The 21,732-nt window shown below is 42.7% G+C and overlaps 1 protein-coding gene across 2 annotated transcripts; it reads right to left on the bottom strand.

Annotated features, from left to right (window-relative positions):
* Positions 1–13,443: 13,443 nt before the first annotated feature.
* Positions 13,444–16,795, bottom strand: LOC123141483 (uncharacterized). 2 transcript variants are annotated; one of them, XM_044560607.1, is made up of 8 exons: positions 16,546–16,795; positions 16,392–16,453; positions 16,236–16,295; positions 16,049–16,121; positions 15,465–15,522; positions 15,323–15,378; positions 15,185–15,218; positions 13,444–14,908 (listed from the first exon to the last, which is right to left on the bottom strand). In XM_044560607.1, exons 2-8 carry the CDS (start codon positions 16,416–16,418, stop codon positions 14,743–14,745), a joined length of 474 nt encoding a protein of 157 aa, XP_044416542.1. In that variant the 5' UTR covers positions 16,419–16,453; positions 16,546–16,795; the 3' UTR covers positions 13,444–14,742. The 2 variants fall into 2 exon arrangements, with proteins under 2 accessions (XP_044416542.1, XP_044416543.1); XM_044560608.1 differs by having other exon boundaries at positions 13,444–15,218.
* Positions 16,796–21,732: the final 4,937 nt, after the last annotated feature.

Raw genomic sequence — 21,732 nt, 5'->3', positions numbered from 1 at the left:
TGCCTGCATGAAATTTTTGTATGCAAGTTCAATGTGCTATGATGTTTTATACGATTGTGTCAACTATATAAGTTTTTACTGAGCGTCATCAATGCATATGGCTGAAAGATGTATTTACGAGCATCGACCGATGGGTCTCTCTCTCTCTCACACACACACACAACACACACACACACACACACACACACACATGCACACACGCACAAGTGGAACCCGTTGAATTATTTCTTCGCTCGTGACAACTTTTAATTAGGTTCCACTGTACTCTAACTTTTTTCTTAAGTTATTAACTGAGCTCACAGACTTCAAAAAGTTGTACAGACGCCTTGTTTGGGCCTTTCCGGCGTCGCTGAATGTGGGCTGAGTAGCCATGTAAGGTTGTACTGTACTACACAGGCCTTTTTTTCAACATCAGCAATGCAACTGGGCTGACAGTTGTACACAATCAGGGTTAACTTGTTATTCTCCGCCCCGTTGGGCTGCAAATCTTTCCTAAGAGGATGCATTAGGCTTAACAAGAAAATGGTCTTTAAGAAATACTAAATGGGATGTAATTACAAAAACTGGGCAGTAACTATAAAAAATGCACCAAACACGTAATTAGTTTATAAAATATTACTTTTGGATTTTGAAAATCTTAATTTCATTAATTGTTGCGCGCGCAATGTTTTGTTAGATTTTTACGTAATAAAAATTTATATTGAAATTGTATTTAATCTGACTAGAAATTTCGGGATAAAAATATTTCGGATCCCATCAAAATGTGAGAAATTTTATTGAATTCTGTTTTGAACGGTTGGCTGAAACTATTCATCTTTGTCCTAGCTAGAAAATAGGCTGTAATTTTAACAAACTGTAAATGGATTGTAGTGAATTCCATTAGAATTCAAAAATGGGTTGTACATTCTTACAAATCGCAAATGGGCTAAAAGTTCTTTGCCACACACTTGTGGGCTACTAAGTTGACGCGTCCCCTAAAAAAAGTAAGTTGACGCGTATGCAAGGCTTTGTCAACTTATAGTCAATACACGGTTCTAGCAGCAGTGTCCATTGGATGTCCATCCAACGGATGTCATGCTTCTTCTTCAATCTTAGATATTCTTGCTTTAGCCGCCCAAAAAATAATTCCTCTCCCTGACATCTGGGGCGCATCGTTTTGGAGGCTGACCTATGGGCCTACTAAGTTGACGCGTACCAAGGGCTTTGTCAACTTAGTCAATATAAACGATTCTAGCTGCAGTGACCGTACGATGTCCATCCAATGGCCGTCGTGATTCTTCAACCTCTGGTCTTGTTGCTCCAGCCGCCCAAAGCAGCGCCGGTCATGCCACCTGCTCCTGCCTCCCGTGGCCGGCTGTGCTGCCGCGGAGGCCTCACCGCCCCCTACCACTCCCACCGCTGGCCAGGCCCTGTAGCGACGGCTGCCTCACACCGCAGCCGAACCAGTGAACCCTCGTACTCCTCTCCGCGTGGGCATCCACTGCCACGTCTTCCCCGGCTCCGCGTCGTCCCCTTCCTAGGCCTCGCCGTCGTCCACCGCCTTGGTGCTCTCGGCGCGGCATGGTCAATGTAGTCACCGACCGACTTCCGTTGGAAGAGTACTGTACGTGGAGAGGCTGACAGTTGGGTCCTCGGCCAAAGCAAGGAAGTGCCTCCTTATTACGCGAAAAATAATGATTCCTCCACCTGATAGCAGGGACCCACCGGACGGGCCATCATATTTCACTAAAGAAAACGTTTTCCCCTGACTGCTGGGACCCACCAGCTACAACTTCGCACGCAAGGAAGTGCGTCCATATTATGGGCAAAAAAAGGTTTCCCCCCCCCTGACTGCTAGGACTCACCAGCTACATCTTCGCACGGAAGGAAGTGCCTGACAGTCGGGGCCTACCTGGTCGAAGCGTATGTAGCGTTGTCATTCTGGTCGCGAATGTGTACGTACATACTGGTCGATGTAGAGGTGCGCACATGTCGTAGTAGAGGCGCACACGTGTCGTTGTAGAGGCGCGCATGTAGCATGTACACGTGCGTACAACTGATACGTCTCCAACGTATCTGTAATTTTTGATTATTCCATTCTATTATATTATCCATCTTGGATGTTTTATATGCATTTATATGCTATTTTATATGATTTTTGGGACTAACCTATTAACCTAGAGCCCAATGCCAGCTTATGTTTTTTCCTTGTTTTGAGTTTTACAGAAAAGAAATACCAAAAGGGGTCCAATTCACGTGCCAATTTTGATGATTTTTTATGGACCAAGCCCCCGAAGTAAAATAGTTGGGCCAGAAGAGTCCCGAGCCATCCACGAGGGTGGAGGGCGCGCCCTACCCCCCTGGGCGCGCCCCCCTGCCTTGTGGATGACTCGGAGACCCCCTAACATGAGAGCGACGCCAAAAACTCCTATAAGTCCATAAACCCCCGAAAAGAAACCTAGATCAGGAGTTCCGCTGCCGCAAGCCTCTATAGACATCAAAAACCAACCGGGACCCTGTTCCGGCACCCTGCCGGAGGGGGGGGGGTCGCTCATCGGTGGTCATCTTCATCATCCCGGCGCTCTCCATGACGAGGAGGGAGTAGTTCACCCTCGGGGCTGAGTGTATGTACCAGTAGCTATGTGTTTGATCTCTCTCTCGTGTTCTTGATTTGGCACGATCTTGATGTATTGCGAGCTTTGCTATTATAGTTGGATCTTATGATGTTTCTCCCCCTCTATCTCTTGTAATTGATTGAGTTTTCCCTTTGAAGTTATCTTATCGGATTGAGTCTTTAAGGATTTGAGAACACTTGATGTATGTCTTGTGTGGGATACCCATGGTGACAATGGGGTATTCTATTGATCCACTTGATGTATGTTTTGGTGATAAACTTGCGGGTTCCGTGACCTTGGGAATCTATGCATAGGGGTTGGCACACGTTTTCGTCTTGACTGTCTGGTAGAAACTTTGGGGCACTCTTTGAAGTTCTTTGTGTTGGTTGAATAGATGAATCTGAGATTGTGTGATGCATATCGTATAATCATACCCGCGGATACTTGTGGTGACATTGGAGTATCTAGGTGACATTAGGGTTTTGGTTGATTTGTGTCTTAAGGTGTTATTTTACTACGAACTCTAGGGCTATTTGTGACACTTATAGGAATAGCCCAGTGGATTGATCGGAAAGAATAACTTCGAGGTGGTTTCGTAACCTACAATAATCTCTTCGTTTGTTCTCTGCTATTAGTGACTTTAGAGTGACTCTTTGTTGCATGTTGAGGGATTGCTATATGATCTAATTATGTTATCCTTGTTGAGAGAACTTGCACTAGTGAAAGTATGAACCCTAGGCCTTGTTTCCATGATGCTAATGATATGCAAAGCCACAAGCTTGGGGAATCTATGTTTGATGAAGTTGATTTTTTGTCCCCCAAGTTCTGATGAGCAAATTTATTATGATGAAAGGATGCCTCCTATTTATGATGATTATATTGATGAAAGTGGATTTGGAGAGGTCATGACTTTATTTAGTGATGAATCCACTATTTTGGAAGAGGTTCAAATTGATTATGAGAAGAAAGTTGCTATCTATGATGATTATTGTGATGACATGTATGCTATAAAGAATAATGATAACCATGAAACTTGTCAGCATGATTTTAATTTTCAATTGCATTATGCCTCACATGATAGTTATTTTGTTGAGTTTGCTCCCAACTACTATTCATGAGAAGAAATTTTCTTATGTGGAGAGTAATAAAAATTCTATGCTTGTAGATCATGAAAATAATGCTTTATGTGATGGTTATATTGTTGAATTCATTCATGATGCTACTGAAAATTATTATGAGGGAGGAGTATATGCTAGTAGGAATTACAGTAATATCAAGTTTCCTCTCTGTGCTTAAAATCTTGAAGTTATGCTTGTTTTGCTTTCCTATGCTAGTTGATTCTTGTTCCCATAAATTGTTTGCTCACAAAATCCCTATGCATAGGAAGTGGGTTAGACTTAAATGTGTTAGTCATATTCTTCATGATGCTCTCTTTATATTTAAATTCTTATCTTTTATGTGAGCATCATTGAAATCATCATGCCTAGCTAGGGGCGTTAAACGTTAGCGCTTGCTGGGAGGCAACCCAATTTTATTTTTGTTCTTTGCCTTTTGCTCCTGTCTAGTAATAAATAATCTATCTAGCCTCTTGTTAGATGTGGTTTTATGTTTTAATTAGTGTTTGTGCCAAGTAGGACCTTTGGAAAGACTTGGGTGAAATTAATGTGATCTTGCTGTAAAAAACAGAAACTTTACGCTCACGAGATTAGCTGTCATTTTTTAAAGAAGAGCGCTTTTAAGTTGATTCTTTTTGCAGAAGATTAATAGACTAATTCCTCACGTCCACCATTTTATTTCAGAATTTTTGGATTTACATTAGTATTCGAGAGTTACAGATTACTACAGACTGTTCTGTTTTTGACAGATTCTGTTTCCTATGTGTTGTTTGCTTATTTTGATGAATCTAGGAGTAGTATCGGAGGGTATGAACCATAGAGAAGGTGGAATACAGTAGATATTACACCGATATGAATTTATAATGAGTTCACAACAGTACCAAAAGTGGTGATTTATTTTCTTATACTAACGGAGCTTACGAGTTTTCTGTTGAGTTTTGTGTTGTGAAGTTTACAAGTTTTGGGTAAAGATTCGATGGACTATGGAATAAGGAGTGGCAAGAGCCTAAGCTTGGGGATTCCCAAGGCACCCCAAGGTAATATTCAAGGACAACCAAGAGCCTAAGCTTGGGGATGCCCCAGAAGGCATCCCCTCTTTCGTCTTCGTTCATCTGTAACTTTACTTTGAGCTATATTTTTATTCACCACATGATATGTGTTTTGCTTGGAGCGTATTGTATGATTTGAGTCTTTGATTTTTAGTTTATCACAATCATCCTTGCTGTACACACCTTTTGGGAGAGACACGCATGAATCGGAATTTATTCAACTACTCTATGTGCTTCATTTATATCTTTTGAGCTAGATAATTTTGCTCTAGTGCTTCACTTATATCTTTTTAGAGAACGGTGGTGGTTTTATTTTATAGAAATTATTGATCTCTCATGCTTCACTTATATTATTTTGAGAGTCTTTTAGAACAGCATGGTACTTTTCTTTGGCTATAAAACTATTCCTAATATGATGGGCATCCAAGATGGGTATAATAAAAACTTTCATATAAAGTGCGTTGAATACTATGAGAAGTTTGATTTTTTATGATTGTTTTGAGATATGAAGATGGTGATATTAGAGTCATGCTAGTGAGTAGTTGTGAATTTGAGAGATACTTGTGTTAAAGTTTGTGATTCCCGTAGCATGCACGTATGGTGAACCGTTATGTGATGAAGTCGGAGCATGATTTATTTTTTGATTGTCTTCCTTATGAGTGGCGGTCGGGGACGAGCGATGGTGTTTCCTACCAATCTATCCCCCTAGGAGAATGCGCATAGTACTTCGTTTCGATGACTAATAGATTTTTGCAATAAGTATATGAGTTCTTTGTGAATAACGTTGAGTCCATGAATTATACGCACTCTCACCCTTCCACCATTGCTAGCCTCTCTAGTACCGCGCAACTTTCGCCGGTACCATAAACCCACCATTTACCTTCCTCAAAACAGCCACCATACCTACCTATTATGGCATTTCCATAGCCATTCTGAGATATATTGCCATGCAACTTTCCACCGTTCCGTTTATTATGACACGCTCCATCATTTTCATATTGCTTTGCATGATCATGTAGTTGACATTGTATTTTTGGCAAATCCACCATTCATAATTCTTTCATACATGTCACTCTTGATTCATTGCACATCCCGGTACACCACCGGAGGCATTCATATAGTCATATTTTGTTCTAAGTATCAAGTTGTAAGTAAATAAAAGTGTGATGATCTTCATTATTAGAGCATTGTCCCAGTGAGGAAAGGATGACGGAGACTATGATTCCCCCACAAGTCGGGATGAGACTCCGGACGAAAAATAAAAATAAAATAAAAAGGCCAAAAAATGAAGGCCCAAAAAAAGAAAAGAAAAAAATGAGAGAAAAAGAGAGAAGGGGCAATGCTACTATCCTTGTACCACACTTGTGCTTCAAAGTAGCACCATGATCTTCATGATAGAGAGTCTCCTATGTTGTCACCTTCATATACTAGTGGGAATTTTTCATTATAGAACTTGGCTTGAATATTCCAATGATGGGCTTCCTCAAAATGCCCTAGGTCTTCATGAGCAAGCAAGTTGGATGCACACCCACTTAGTTTCTTTTGTTGAGCTTTCATATATTTATAGCTCTAGTGCATCCGTTGCATGGCAATCCCTACTCACTCACATTGATATATATTGATGGGCATCTCCATAGCCCGTTGATACGCCTAGTTGATGTGAGACTATCTTCTCCTTTTTGTCTTCTCCACAACCACCATTCTATTCCACTTAAAGTGCTATGTCCATGGCTCACGCTCACGTATTGCGTGAAGATTGAAAAAGTTTGAGAACATCAAAAGTATGAAACAGTTGCTTGGCTTGTCATCGGGGTTGTGCACGATTTAAATATTTTGTGTGATGAATATAGAGCATAGCCAGACTATATGATTTTGTAGGGATAACTTTCTTTGGCCATGTTATTTTGAGAAGACATGATTGCTTTGTTAGTATGCTTAAAGTATTATTGTTTCTATGTCAATATTAAACTTTTGTTTTGAATCTTATGGATCTGAATATTTTTGCCACAATAGATAAGATTACATTGATAAATATGTTAGGTAGCCTTCCACATAAAAAATTCTGTTTTTATCATTTACCTACTCGAGGACGACCAGGAATTAAGCTTGGGGATGTTGGATGTTTTATATGCATTTATATGCTATTTTATATGATTTTTGGGACTAACCTATTAACCTAGAGCCCAGTGCCAGTTTCTGTTTTTTCCTTGTTTTTGAGTTTTACAGAAAAGGAATACCAAAAGGAGTCCAATTGACGTGCCAATTTTTGATGATTTTTATGGACCAAAAGAAGCCCCTGGAGTAAAATAGTTGGGCCAAAAGAGTCCCGAGCCATCCACGAGGGTGGAGGGTGCACCCTACCCCCCTGGGCGCGCCCCCTGCCTCGTGGATGACTCGGAGACCCCCCTGACGTGAGACCGACGCCAAAAATTCCTATAAATACAGAAACCCCCGAAAAGAAACCTAGATCGGGAGTTCCTCCGCCGCAAGCCTCTGTAGCCACCAAAAACCAATCGAGACCCTGTTCCGGCACCCTGCCGGAGGGGGGATCCCTCACCGGTGGCCATCTTCATCATCCCGGCGCTCTCCATGACGAGGAGGGAGTAGTTCACCCTCGGGGCTGAGGGTATGTACCAGTAGCTATGTGTTTGATCTTTCTCTTGTGTTCTTGATTTGGCACGATCTTGATGTATCGCGAGCTTTGCTATTATAGTTGGATCTTATGATGTTTCTCCCCCTCTATCTCTTGTAATGGATTGAGTTTTCCCTTTGAAGTTATCTTATCGGATTGAGTCATTAAGGATTTGAGAACACTTGATGTATGTCTTGCGTGGGATACCCGTGGTCACAATGGGGTATTCTATTAATTCACTTGATGTATGTTTTGGTGATCAACTTGCGGGTTCCGTGACCTTGGGAATCTATGCATAGGGGTTGGCACACGTTTTCGTCTTGACTCTCCGATAGAAACTTTGGGGCACTCTTTGAAGTTCTTTGTGTTGGTTGAATAGATGAATCTGAGATTGTGTGATGCATATCGTATAATCATACCCGTGGATACTTGTGGTGACATTGGAGTATCTAGGTGACATTAGGGTTTTGGTTGATTTGTGTCTTAAGGTGTTATTTTACTACGAACTCTAGGGCTGTTTGTGATACTTATAGAAATAGCCCAATGAATTGATCGGAAAGAATAACTTTGAGGTGGTTTCGTACCCTACAATAATCTCTTTATTTGTTCTCCGCTATTAGTGACTTTGGAGTGACTCTTTGTTGCATGTTGAGGGATTGTTATATGATCTAATTATGTTATCCTTGTTGAGAGAACTTGCACTAGTGAAAGTATGAACCCTAGGCCTTGTTTCAACGCATTGCTATACCGTTTTCGTTCACTTTTATCATTAGTTACCTTGCTGTTTTTATATTTTCATATTACAAAAACCTATATCTACCATCCATATTGCACTTGTATCACCATCTCTTTGCCGAACTAGTGCACCTATACAATTTACCATTGTATTGGGTGTGTTGGGGACACAAGAGACTCTTTGCTATTTGGTTGTAGGGTTGTTTGAGAGAGACCATCTTCATCCTACGCCTCCCACGGATTGATAAACTTTAGGTCATCCACTTGAGGGAAATTTGCTACTGTCCTACAAACCTCTGCACTTGGAGGCCCAACATCGTCTACAAAAAGAAGGTTGTGTAGTAGACATCAACAGCCAGGGTGCAAGAAAGTAAATACGGCCACGTACGTACATACGGGCGGGGTCTTGAACGCCTACTCGCGCATACGTACGGCCAGGGCTCGTGTACATGGCTGGGTCGGAACAGAGAAACTGCGTCGTCGTCGTGTTCATGGGGAGGCAACAGAATGCGTCGTATTCATCGGGAGGCAAGGAACGCGTGCTGTTCATCGGGAGCCAACCGGCTTGGACGGAACAGCCGATGGAAACGAAGCCCGACGTACGGCAGAACAGAGAAACGGTCTTGTGTTCGACCGGCCACGGTCGAAACGGGATCATATTCATAGGGAGGGGTCTGGCGTACCGCCAAATGGAGGAAACAGACTTCTCTTGGTCGAAACGGGGTCCTGTTGATCGGGAGGGGTGTGGCATACCGTAAAACGGAGGAAACGGACTTGTGTTGGAGCGCTACAGTCGAAACGGGGGTCGTGTTCATTAGGAGGGGTGTGGCGTACTGCAAAACGGACTGCATGAGATATTGTTCATCTCCACCATCGACTGTCTCCACGGGCTACTGTTCATCCACCGTCGACCTCCTCCAGCCTCCACCTGCGACTGTTCATCCACGTCGTCTCCCCTCCTGCCTCCACCAGCCACTGTTCATCCATGGGCTCCTGTTCATCCAGCCTCCACCGCTCCTCCATCGGCTAATGTTCAACCAGCCCTCTCCACGGGGTCCTGTTCAACCACCCTTCATGGCCTACTGTTCATCCAACCCTCCACCGGCTACTGTTCAACCAACCCTCCACGGGGTCGTCCTGTTCATCCAGCCCTCCACGGGGTCCTGTTCATCCACCCCCAACCGGCTCGATCGGGGTCCTGTTCATCCAGCCACAACGACCTCTACTACCACGGGGTCCTGTTCATCCAACCCCCCACCGGGAACTGTTCATCCAAACCCCCCAACAACACTCACTGTCCATCCAAAGGCAGCATCGATCGGCTTCATTTAGCAGCAGTAGCGAAGGAATCACTCGGGTTCAGTTAACAGCAAGGGATCGATCGATCGCTCGGGTTCAGTAACACGTAGCCTGCAGTGCAATCGCTCGGGTTTAGTTAGAGCCCAACGCCTCGCTCGGGTTCAGTTAGAGCCCAACGCCTCGCACACACGCGTGTACGTACGAGAGAAACGCGCATCGCTTGGCCCCCGACCACCCATCGTAACCGGGAACTCCCCCGATATTTTCCTCGCCCTCGCTTCTACCATGTTTTTTCCGTCATGGACGGCCCAAAGAATGTCATGCAGCTGCGTCTCCGGCCCGCCCAAGATGAAAAGCCCATTTTATGTCATGATTTTTTGTCATAGAAGTAGGAGCCCACAACATCTATGATGATACCGGGTTTTGTCACAATTATCGTCATAGAAGTGTCATAAGCATGACAGAAAAAAAATTCGTTCGGCCCAAAATGTCATGGATGTGTATTTTTTGTAGTGGTTCGAAGGGACCCTGTTGAAATCATGTTCGCATTGAAAACATTTGCAGTTTGCAGTGACTTTGTGTTTTAGCAAAAAAAATACATAGGCTTTTGTTTTAAAATATATGTACCTTTAAATTAATGAGGTTGCATGGTCATAGTGAGTTTCAAGGTGAACTTTCTCATAGCTCGAGCAAGCGTGGATGGCTGGAGTTTTGAAAACCATAAGCAAGAACCGATAAATGACATAGGATGCATGACTACCAAGTAATTGAAAGAACCCGGCAAGTGACACAGGATAAAATCCAAATCTGATATGAAGTTAAAGACATCACTGGAAAAATCTAAAAATTCGGGTTTGAGTTGGCACCATATTAAGCAACACCAACCATTTCACTAAATCGGTTCTCTTGAATAACAACAGCCACACATGTAAAAAGGAGCTCTATAGTTGAACCAGTTAAGTTTCAGTAACCTTTGCTCCTAATTGGGTTCATTGTGAAGCTAGTGGGCATAGTGAACAAGCACATTATCATCCTAAGATAGCACCAGAACTGACGATGCCATAGGGAAGATCGTTTTAAGGATATATGAATAAAGGATAAATGACTTGATGAGGCTATACTACTAACCTTGAGGAAATATCTGAGACTCTTTGGTGGATTATGAGGCTTTCATATTGGTAGATGGGCTTGGTGGGATCATGTTAATAGAGTAGCGTAACCTTCATCACCCTGGGGTAAATTGGATTTCTTTAGGACAATTATTATCACAAGCTGAAATTCTTAGAAATATAAGGATTTAACTTAGCCAGGGGATATTTATAGGAGATAGTTGACATCACGAGAATGAGTTGGGGGAAAACATGTAGGAATTCTCGTAGGACATGAGATTTGGATTAAATAGATGATCCTAATGGAGTATAGATGCTTAGTAAGTCTACATGGTTTGGAGTAAATTGGATTTAGATTGATGATCTCGATCATGATACCATGTTTCTAGGTGGACGATAAACTAGGAGATTGGATTAAATGTCGGAGATGATTTAGGGATCTATATAAGCTTGACGTTGGAGGTTACTTGACCCCGATAATGAAAATTGGTGGACTATGGTAAGGATAGCCCTTTCAAGTATTTGGGGATTATAGGGACTTTAGGAGATCATGTGGAACACCATAGGCATTGCATTTGTAGAATAAATGGATCATGTAGTGATTAATGAAGTGAATGGGCCATTGGAGTTGATACATAGGAAGGAAACAAGATTTTGGATTTGGCATACGACGCGTTTCCTTAGGATAGAGATGCACTATCTTGGACCTTGGAAGAATAAGTTGAGTACTTTGATTGTGATGTTTAGTTCAAGCCTAGTAGCTTGTATGGAGTTTACATAATTAAGGATAACTATGCATATGAGTTGGGGATCGTTGACATGTATGATTTTGTTAGACCTCCTCTCGGGAGTCATGAGGATATGAATAGCATGAGAGATGATTAGGGTTGACCTATACGAGAACATTCTTTCGGTGGTATAAGGTGATTTGTTTAGAGGACTAGATAGAACAATTGGCATCTCATAAGCCGTGCTCAAGGATAATATGATAAACGTTCACTCGCACCCTAGAATCCTTGAAACCCTTAAGCCCTACGAATCCACAACATGGTCGGATCATGACCTTGGGCCTTGACTCTAGATAGAGAAGACCTTGGCCAACACTAAACCGTGACCACCACCAATGCCCCAGTCTACTTTATGTACCTCGTGAACAAAGTCTACATGGAGTACTTTGACAAGTTGGGGTCATCATTACTTGGTGACCTACTCGTCTACCCGAAGACGGAAGAAGAGTCGTTCAGCTAGTCAGAGGGCATCAGAAGACCGCCATATGAAGGAGGAAGAACTATACCAACCACTATCTTCAAGAAGTATACTTCTGCGTCGAAGACCATGTGTATCTGCGAGCCAGTCCTCTCAAAAGAATCAAGTATTTCCATGTCAAAGGGAAGCTCACACCAAGATCCATCGACCCTTTTCAAGATTACAGCACGACGAAGAGTAGACGGTTACCAGCTAGAGTTGCCACCTGAGTTACCCAATGTGCACAACATTTTCCATGTGTCACAACTCTGGAAGTGTTTCCAACTTCATGACAAGCACAATCCCTACAAGGCAATCGACCACCAAGCCATCGACCCCCAGCCCAATCTGGCCTACCGCAAGAGACCCATCAACAGCCTGAATCAAGCAGAGTCATACACGAAGCCGCACCATCAAGTACTTCAAGGTTCAGCGGAGCAACCACATGGAAGCAGAAGCAGCATGATGACGGGAAGACTACCCCCGATCCAAGTTTTCTTATTCCTTTCCATGCCTACTTTGGGAATCTCGGGGACGAGATTCTTGTAAGGTGGTAGGTCTGTCACCCTGGTTTTCAAACCACAACACTTAAGCTAATAAGTCATGATAAAATGTGGTTTGACAAAAACTTTTGAGTGTTTTGGACTTTGCTTGATTGGATTTCTGTTTGATGTTTGAAAGTGCTCTCAAAATCAAATAAATCCTCCAACTCCTATACTTCATCTCTTTGATCCAAAACTTTGCCCAATGATCATGCCATGTGTATAGGTCATAATAGTATTTTCTTGTAAATTTGGCCAAAAATTATTTTCTAAATTAGGTTTTCCAAAAACCCCTGAGTTAAGGCTTGAACTACAAGTACTTAATCTGGAATGTGAAAAATCTTTCAAAAATTATATTTGAATCCTATTAGATATAGGACTACCTAAAACCACAAAAATATTATTTTAAAAGTTATTTTGCTATTTTATTTAAAGGCTTTTTCTTTAGGCCAGAAATGTCTTTAATAGGTAAAAATTATTTTAAAGTTTCAAAAATATTTGAGAAAATTTAGGGAGACTCAATGGACATATATTGTCTATATATACTAGTGGACCCGTTGCGCCAAAGGGCGCAGAGGCACGCTAAATCCATGTGTGCGATGAAAAAAATACTCATGGTTTAATCCCCTTTAATAGGAAACATGATAAATTGTTGTCTACAATGAGATGTATATACACATTTTAATTTGATAAGTCAAAATACTTTACCATGTTCAAAGGGACCCATTTAAAATCATGTTCGCATTGAAAACATTTGCAGTTTGCAGTGACTTTGTGTTTTAGCAAAAAATACATAGGCTTTTGTTTTAAAATATATGTACCTTTATATTAATGAGGTTGCATGGTCATAGTGAGTTTGAAGGTGAACTTTCTCATAGCTCGAGCAAGCATGGATGGCTGGAGTTTTGAAAACCATAAGCAAGAACCGATAAATGACATAGGATGCATGACTACCAAGTAATTGAAAGAACCAAGCAAGTGACACAGGATAAAAATCCAAATCTGATATGAAGTTGAAGATATCACTGGAAAAAACTAAAAATTCAAGTATGTAGAGCGGGTTTGAGTGGCCACCATATTAAGCAACACCAACCATTTCACTAAATCAGTTCTCTGGAACTATTTTGAGGATGAACAAATGCGTAAAAATAGGAATGGAGAACCCGGTCATATAGCATCACATTCACCAACTTGATGCTCCTATAAAGTCCACCCTAAGCCTATGTCAAAACCAGTAAACATACAAAGCAATTTACAAAACAAGAGGCGATTTGAGAGTGATTGGAAATAGGGCTCCAAGCATATTGATAATCCAGCTCACTTCCTGGAACAAGATGTATATGACTATGCAAATTCATGTCACAAAGTAGTCAAGTATATAGAATCACATGCACAACAAAGCATAAACAAGGAGACGATTTAATAACCTACATAGACCGACATCAACACAATAAAAACAACGCCACCGACATACATATAAATTTAAGAGGAAAAGGCATTTATCTCTACTCTTATCAGGCAGCTAATAGTTAGATGCAATTAAAGAAGGCAATCCTAGGAACACTTCAGTTCAGAAAAGTAAGGCAGGAGCACGACTTAATTATCTCAACTCTCATATGTAACTCTGTCTCCAGCTTATCAGTTTAGAAAAGCAAGTCAGCACAACTCAATTATATGTACTCTCATATGTAATTGTTAGGAACACTTCAGTTTAGAAAAGTAATAAATATAATAGCATGGTTGCAGATGCCACCCATACTTGCAACTCATAATGTGTGAGGCAACACAAATAAGTGAACAAACAAAAACAATGAGCAAGCTACTGAATTAGAATAGAGAGGATAAAAGTGAATCACAACATGTATAGGATAGTGCAGCAGTACATGTGTGTGAACAGAAACCCAGTCCATTATGGAAAGTACCAACAGAATGGAAGTAAAAGTTTTTTAGATTTATGTTTAGTAGCACAGACAGCAGGTAGATCAGTCCATTTTTAAGTTCAGGAAAATTTAAGACAATTTAGAATTGCCTAATTATTTTATATTAAAGACAGAAGGATTGGCAGATTATCCTCAAAGTGTATTCTTTACAGTTATAATAAAGGTTATACAATGCAGAGTAATAGGCATGCTAATTGATAGGTTTGGTAGCCAAGCGTAAAAGACGCTCGCTACAGAAAGACATGCCATAGGACTGAAAATAGAAAAACCAGTAAATCTGTGACAGAAAAGACAGCGTTGACTTTAGAACAAATGTTACAACCAGTGACACAGATTTTCTGTTGGATAGGAAACATGGAAGAAAAATAAAACCTGAGAATAAAAGCAATGCTTCTATAGTTAACTTAAAAGAAAACACACTTATAGATGAATAAGCCCATGTTGTTTGCAGGAGCATGGACAACGTTATTAGCAAAGAGACTTCACTTTGTGATACAAATGTGAAAAATAACACAAGATTGAGGCCAAAAGAATTCACAGGGAACAAAAGAAGAATGTTCCAACATCTTCTGATCTTCTGGGTGTTGACAAGGGTGCTCGTTTTCTCTGCTGGAGTTAAAGAGAGGAAAAACGATTCTCACTCCAAATCTAGCCACTCCGCCAAGAAACCCAAAGAAAAACCAAATAAAGATGTAAGGGACAGTTTGCCTGACGGATCCCATGGATCCAAAGAGCAGTATATATTGGATAATCAAGTTAAATTGGAAGAGTTACAGCCAAAGGAAAATCTTGGAACAAAAGAGATTGTGATATGCATGGGCATGGTGTTCAATAAGTGGGAGATGCGAGACTTGAGCAAGTAAACCTGATGACACATATGAATCCCAACGCACCAATAGAAGAAAAATATGAAGAAGCATTTACCTGAAAAGCATCAGTGTGGCCTCCTTTCCCTTTCCTGTACCAGGCGCACAGCTCATGTTTACATTAGCATGAATCGTAGCATCAAAATGCAGGAATAAACTTACTGTGTTCACAAGAGAGAGAGAGAGAGAGAGGCACCTTGTTCTTCACCAAATTCTTCCATTGGATTCTTCTGTCGCTTGTCTCTTTCATATCTGCCATATTGTGGTGTTTATATAAACTGTATAACAGGAAATCAGAACTAGAGAGATGGAAAAATCAACAGGTATAGAGAGAACACCTTATAGCGATTTGTCGAGAACTGACTGCTGATCTCGTGAAATTGCTTTGGAGGATGCCTTGTTATAAAAGAAATCATGTGATGCATTAAAAACGCAAATAAAATTACTGGGGTGTGTTAAGAACTGGTAATACATTCTACAGGACAAAATATTTGCCTAACCCTTGCCGTAAATGGTCAACATTATCACTTGTAAATAACGTATGTCATGTAGAGCATCTTGTTCATAGGCGTTCATGAAACAACACCAGGCAGAGCTCCAAAAGAACTCCATTCGTCGCACTGGACCAGAACCGTCCCCAGGAAGCTCGAGCACTACCCCAATAAGGGCAGACCCGTCCTCTGCGACCTCACATAGATACAAAAGCGACCACAGACGGAAAGAGCCAAAATAGGTACAATGACTGAAACAAATGCACACATCCTGCTCACACGCGAGCACGGGTTATAATAAACAAAAGAACGAAGAGCAGACGACGGTCGGCCATATACATAATACATATTAAAACAATTAGCAGACTAGACAATATGTAGCACATACAGGAAGCACAACACGAAGGTAGGCAGAGCGGAGAGCAGCAAACCTTGATGAGCAGAACGCAAATGCAACAACGAGCAGAACGGAGAGGAGATGGAGCAACAGACAAGATGTACAACCTGCAAAGCATAAAGAAAAAAACCGGTCAGAGCTTAACTATGGCTTGCAACGACACACACGCAAGCAAGAAACACTCACCGGTGGTCAGATAAGTAAAAGAACAAGCTATTTACCTGAGCTAGAAGGAGAAGACGCAAGCTACGCAGGAGGACAAACGAGAAGAACAGCCTGAACTGTAGAACAAACGTTAGCACATACGGACTTCATCGAACAGCACATGCGCATTTCATCATACATGTCATAGGCAAGCAGAAGCGGCATGTACTAACCTCATTGGTAAGGACAGAAGGATCCATGGTTTGACGCAGTCAACAATGGCAAACAAACCAGACTGCGCATGAACGAAAGGAATCAAAGCAGGCGAAATTAGCAGGGTGAAGCAAAAAGAGAGCTGAAGAACATGAGAAGAAGACCATTACGAACCTCAACCAGGGGCGCCCATCGAGCAAAGGAGTCCCATCGCAATAGACCGTGACGCGGGAAAGACGAAGCAGGCGAGACGAGGGGACGAGGAGTCGAGGAGAGGGCGCAGCAGTGCGGAGAGGAGGGAGAGAGCGATCGGCCGAACGAAGCGTGTACAGGATTGTCTCAGAGCGAAAGGAGGAGGAAAGGTAAATGCAGAAGAGAAAAGGGGCTCTCTCCATATCGCCGGTGCATGCAACTCGGAGAGAGGAGCACCAACAACCACGAAACGCTGGCCGACACGTGTTCGCAGTGGACCGTAAGCCCTATCGTCAGAGAGACAAGGGAGAGATGATTCTTTTTTTTTTTGAACAACAGAGAGCGCCGAAGGCGCCAAATTGCATTCAGCTCAACAACATAATACAGTATTTATTACAATGCTCTGCAGTAGTGTAGCAGACTGAAGAGCAAGCAAAACAGGACAGCAGTTTGAGGAATGAGCTGATTTAGAGCATACATAGATAGATTGGTCAAGGCGTCGCTTTCGAATCTGTTTTGCACAGTTGTGTGCCACACCATTGAGCTCCCTCTTGATATGAAATAGTTGTACTAAATCTGTACGAGTGGCTTGGAGAAAATCTGCAATTATATCTCTAGTGTCCCAACGCATTAGTGGATGGTCCAACCTCCTGGCGGCCGCCACCCTCACGAGAACCTGGTTATCAGTAAGGAAAGTTGGGCACTGAATCTGAAGGATATGCGTCAAAGTTACCGCCAGCAGAAGAGCTTTCGCTTCTGCTTGAAAGGCTGAAGATGTTTGCGGTGCCGATGCTTGTATCATGATGGTGTAATCCCTGCCAGCAAGGTCGCTCCTGATGTATACCCCAATGCCAGTGGCCTGAAGACAATCCGCACCTGAAATATCCCTGCACTTCCAAGAAGCATCAGCAAAGATAAAGCAGCCAGGGATACTCCTGTCAGTGGAGATGGTCGATACTTGCATAGACACCACCCGCTCCAACAAAGGGGGTTTGAGCTGCTTCTCCTGTAACTTTGCATTGACAGGATCAACCAATTCGAGATTGGCTGAAAGCACCTGGGCATTGATGCTAATCTGATAAGGCTCTCCTTTTTTCCTGTCGAACAACATATCATTCCTAGACTTCCAAATGCACCACATGAAATTGAGTATATTCATCAAGGAGCCATGTGGATGATTCATGTTTAGTAAATTCAAAATGATCTCAGATAACGAGTTGCAATTTTGAATAAGGATATCGGTACGAATGAACCAGGGCTCCAAGAACCAAGCTGATTTGACAAAAGGGCAAGTGAAAAAAAGGTGTACATCATCTTCCTCAAGTCCACACCTGCAGCAAAGTTTCCCTATGTGTGTGGAGAATCTACCTGCTCGAGCACCAGTGGGAAGAGCCCTCCGAAGAAACCTCCAAGCAAAAGTCTGAACCCTTGGGATTATGGATTTGTCTTTCCATACCTGATTAAGGATTTGGCATGTTGTTGGAGATGGCTGCCTCGGTTTATCCTCGCCTGAGCTATACAAGTCCTGCACACAAGCATAATATGCACTCTTGGCATGGCATCTGCCATTGTTTGTTAGCTTCCAGCAAAGTAAATCATCTTCATTTGAATTTAAAATAGGAGTGCGCTTGATGGCCTGAGCAGTTGGAGGTCTAAAAATAGTGTCAATAAGCTTTAGGGACCACAAGTCCTTGACAAGAGCAGGGTAAGTGAAGTTTGATGGTTGAATGATTAAATTTTCGTAGATAGAAGTCCAGGAGGAGCACCATGTAACGCCCACGATGCGGCTATATCTCCCACGTGTCGTGGCACGACTTAGAGGCATAACCGCATAGTGGTTTTGTCGCAAGAAGGGTCATCTTCACACAATCCCATGTAATGAACAAGAATGGGATAAAGAGTTGGCTTACAATTGCCACTTCACACAATACATAAATATCATCATACATCATCCAAAATACAATCATATAGACCGACTACGGTCAAAATCCAGATGAAAATAAGACAACCCCAAATGCTAGATCCCCGATCGTCCCAACTGGGCTCCACTACTGATCATCAGGAAAAGACACATAGTAACGACCACGTTCCTCGTCGAACTCCCACTTGAGATCGACGCCATCATCTGCACTGGTATCGTCGGCACCTGCAACTGTTTTGGTAGAATCTGTGAGTCACGGGGACTCAGCAATCTCACACCCGCGAGATCAAGACTATTTAAGCTTAAAGGGGGGAATGGTGCAAAGGGGTGGAGCTGCAGCGGCAAAAGCATATATGGTGGCTAACTTGCGCAAATGAGAGCGAGAAGAGAAGCAAAGGAACGGACGTCATCTAGCAATGACCAAGAAGTGGTCCTGAACACCTACTTACGTCATACATAACTCAGACCGTGTTCACTTCCCGGACTCCGCCGAGAAGAGACCATCACGGTTACACACGCACTTGGTGTATTTTAATTGGGTCAAGTGACAAGTCATCTACAACCGGACATTAACAAATTCCCATCTGCCTCATAACCGCGGGCACGGCTTTCGAAAGATAATACCCTGCAGGGGTGTCCCAACTTAGCCCATCATAAGCTCTCACGGCAACGAAGGATAAACCTTCTTCCGGAAAGACCCGATCAGTCTCGGAATCCCGGTTTACAAGACATCTCGACAATGGTAAAACAAGACCAGCAAAGCCGCCCGAATGTGCCGACAAATCCCGATAGGAGCTGCACATATCTCGTTCTCAGGGCACACCGGATTGTCCAAGCTTCCGATAGGCCAGCCCAGAGTTGCCCCTGGTGGCCACCGGCGACTGACAGTTTGGACCAATAATCAGAGGAGCACTGGCCCGGGGGTTTAAAATAAAGATGACCCTCGGGTTCTAGAAAACCCGGGGGAAAAAGGAATAGGTCGCAAATGGTAAAACCAAGGTTGGGCCTTGCTGGAGGAGTTTTATTGAAGGCGAACTGTCAAGGGGGTCCCATAAATCACCCGACCGCGTAAGGAACGCAAACTCAAGGAACATAATCCCGGTATAACAGTAACTAGGGCAGCAAGAGTGGAACAAAACACCAGGCATAAGGCCGAGCCTTCCACCCTTTACCAAAATATATAGATGCATTAATTAAATAGGAGATATTGTGATATCCCAACATATCCATGTACCGACATGGAACAAACTTCAACTTCACCTGCAACTAGCAACGCTATAAGAGGGGCTGAGCAAAAGCGGTAACTTAGCCAAACAACGGTTTGCTAGGAAAGGATGGTTAGGGCTGACATGGCTAAAATGGGAGGCATGATATAGCAAGTGATAGGTAGCGGAGCATGGCAATAGAGCGAACAACTAGCATAGCAAAGATAGAAGTGATTTCGAGGGGTGGTCATCTTGCCTGCAAGGTTCTCAGAGTTGTCGAAAGCTTGATCCTCGTAAGCGTACTCGACAGGTTCCTCGTTCACGAACTCGTCTCCCGGCTCTACCCAAGACAAGAACACAAACAAACGGAACCACAATCAACAACGAGAAATGCGCAAGCAACATGATGCAAAACATGTATGATATGCAAGATATGATATGCGATGCGTATGCGTGCTCCGGAAGGAAAAAGATGAACATGGCAGTAACTTGGCAAACCAAGCATGCCACTGGAAAGATGAGATGATTTCGGTCGAAATCGATATAAAGATCACTGGAATCGGATGCAGGGTTTGCAAATGGCAAGCAAAACAAGAATGACACGAATCTGCGATTAACAGCATGATAGCACTTAAAATGCAACAAGTAGCAATGCTAAAGCACCCCAACATAGCAACAAAGCATATGACAGTAAACTACAGGAGATGCTTGACAAAAGATGAACACTGAGCTACGGCTAGTTCACAACATATCAAGCTCAAACAAGCATGGCAAAAGTGCAAAAGATTACAGGTTCACAGACTTGGTGAAAAACTGGACATGGCAGAAAACAGCATCAGGTAGCAATGTTCAGAGCACGAAATCAACATGCTACAGGACCTTAACATAGCAAAACAAGGCATGGTAGTGTTCTACTAAATGCACATGACAAAAGTCCCTTACTGACAATAAGCCAAAAAGGAACAGAAGATATGATGGCAAGCATGTGAACATAGCAAGTTTCGTTATCAGGTTTCAGACTTAGCGGAAAACAGAGCATGGCAGAAATATTAATATGTAGGCCTCTTTGTGAGCTTGATGCACTCACTACAGAGTAATTCATGGCAAACTAAGCATACCTACAGCAAGATGGCATGTTTATGAAGCTATCCATGGCAAGAACAATTGCATAGCATGGATGGATCAACTACAATAAGCTTGGCAAAAATGCATATCATGTTAAGAATCTGCCAGAAATATTTTATAGCAAAAGTAGAGCAAGATTGAGTCATGCTATGGTACTCTAAAATTGCAAACAATCGCAGGAATGGATCCATTACAACTATATCTACAAAACATCCTTACTAAACATCTCCAAAATATGCATGGATCTCTCTGTAGCATCAAGTTTATATGGCAACAAAATTACAGCAGGCAAAGACTTGGAGAAATCACCAAGTCCCTGAAATCAGAAATATTACGGGACCTACTTTGCATGCTTGTGCTAGTCACCACAGAGATCATAAAAATACATGGACTATACCAATGGAAAGATGGCATGGCATACTTCAAAACACATGTAGAGCTTATGCTCAAAAGATGCACAGAATAAATGATACAAAAATGACAAATCCCGATGTTCTGTCAAGAACCAGAGAATAACAGCAACTAGCCCTCTTCCAACAAAGATTTGGGCATCAAGATGACCACTAATGAACATGGTGCAATTGAACAAAATGAAGAGCATCACGAGGCGAACAATTTGACATATTATACACGCGAATCGGAGCTACATGCACGAAGTTACGGCTATACGAACAGAGGCACATCATATAACAGAAAATGACTTGAAGAAAAACGGCGCGGGAAAAGTCAACCTTCCGTTGACTCGGGCGGCTGGATCTGGATCGAGCCAGAGAGCTCGAGCCCGACGATGGCGCTCGCTCGCGGGGGAAGAGGAGGCGGCGGGGCGGCGGCCGTGGGGAGGAAGGGCGCCGGAGGCGGCGGTCGCCGGCGGGGGCGGCGGTCGCCGGCGGGGGCGGCGCCGGAGGGAGCGCGCGGTGG

Source organism: Triticum aestivum, chromosome 6D (assembly GCF_018294505.1).
Source record: "Triticum aestivum cultivar Chinese Spring chromosome 6D, IWGSC CS RefSeq v2.1, whole genome shotgun sequence".
Classification (NCBI taxonomy): Eukaryota; Viridiplantae; Streptophyta; class Magnoliopsida; order Poales; family Poaceae; genus Triticum; species Triticum aestivum.
The sequence above is the reverse complement of the archived record's forward strand: the minus strand, read 5'-3'. Positions and strand labels throughout refer to the sequence as shown.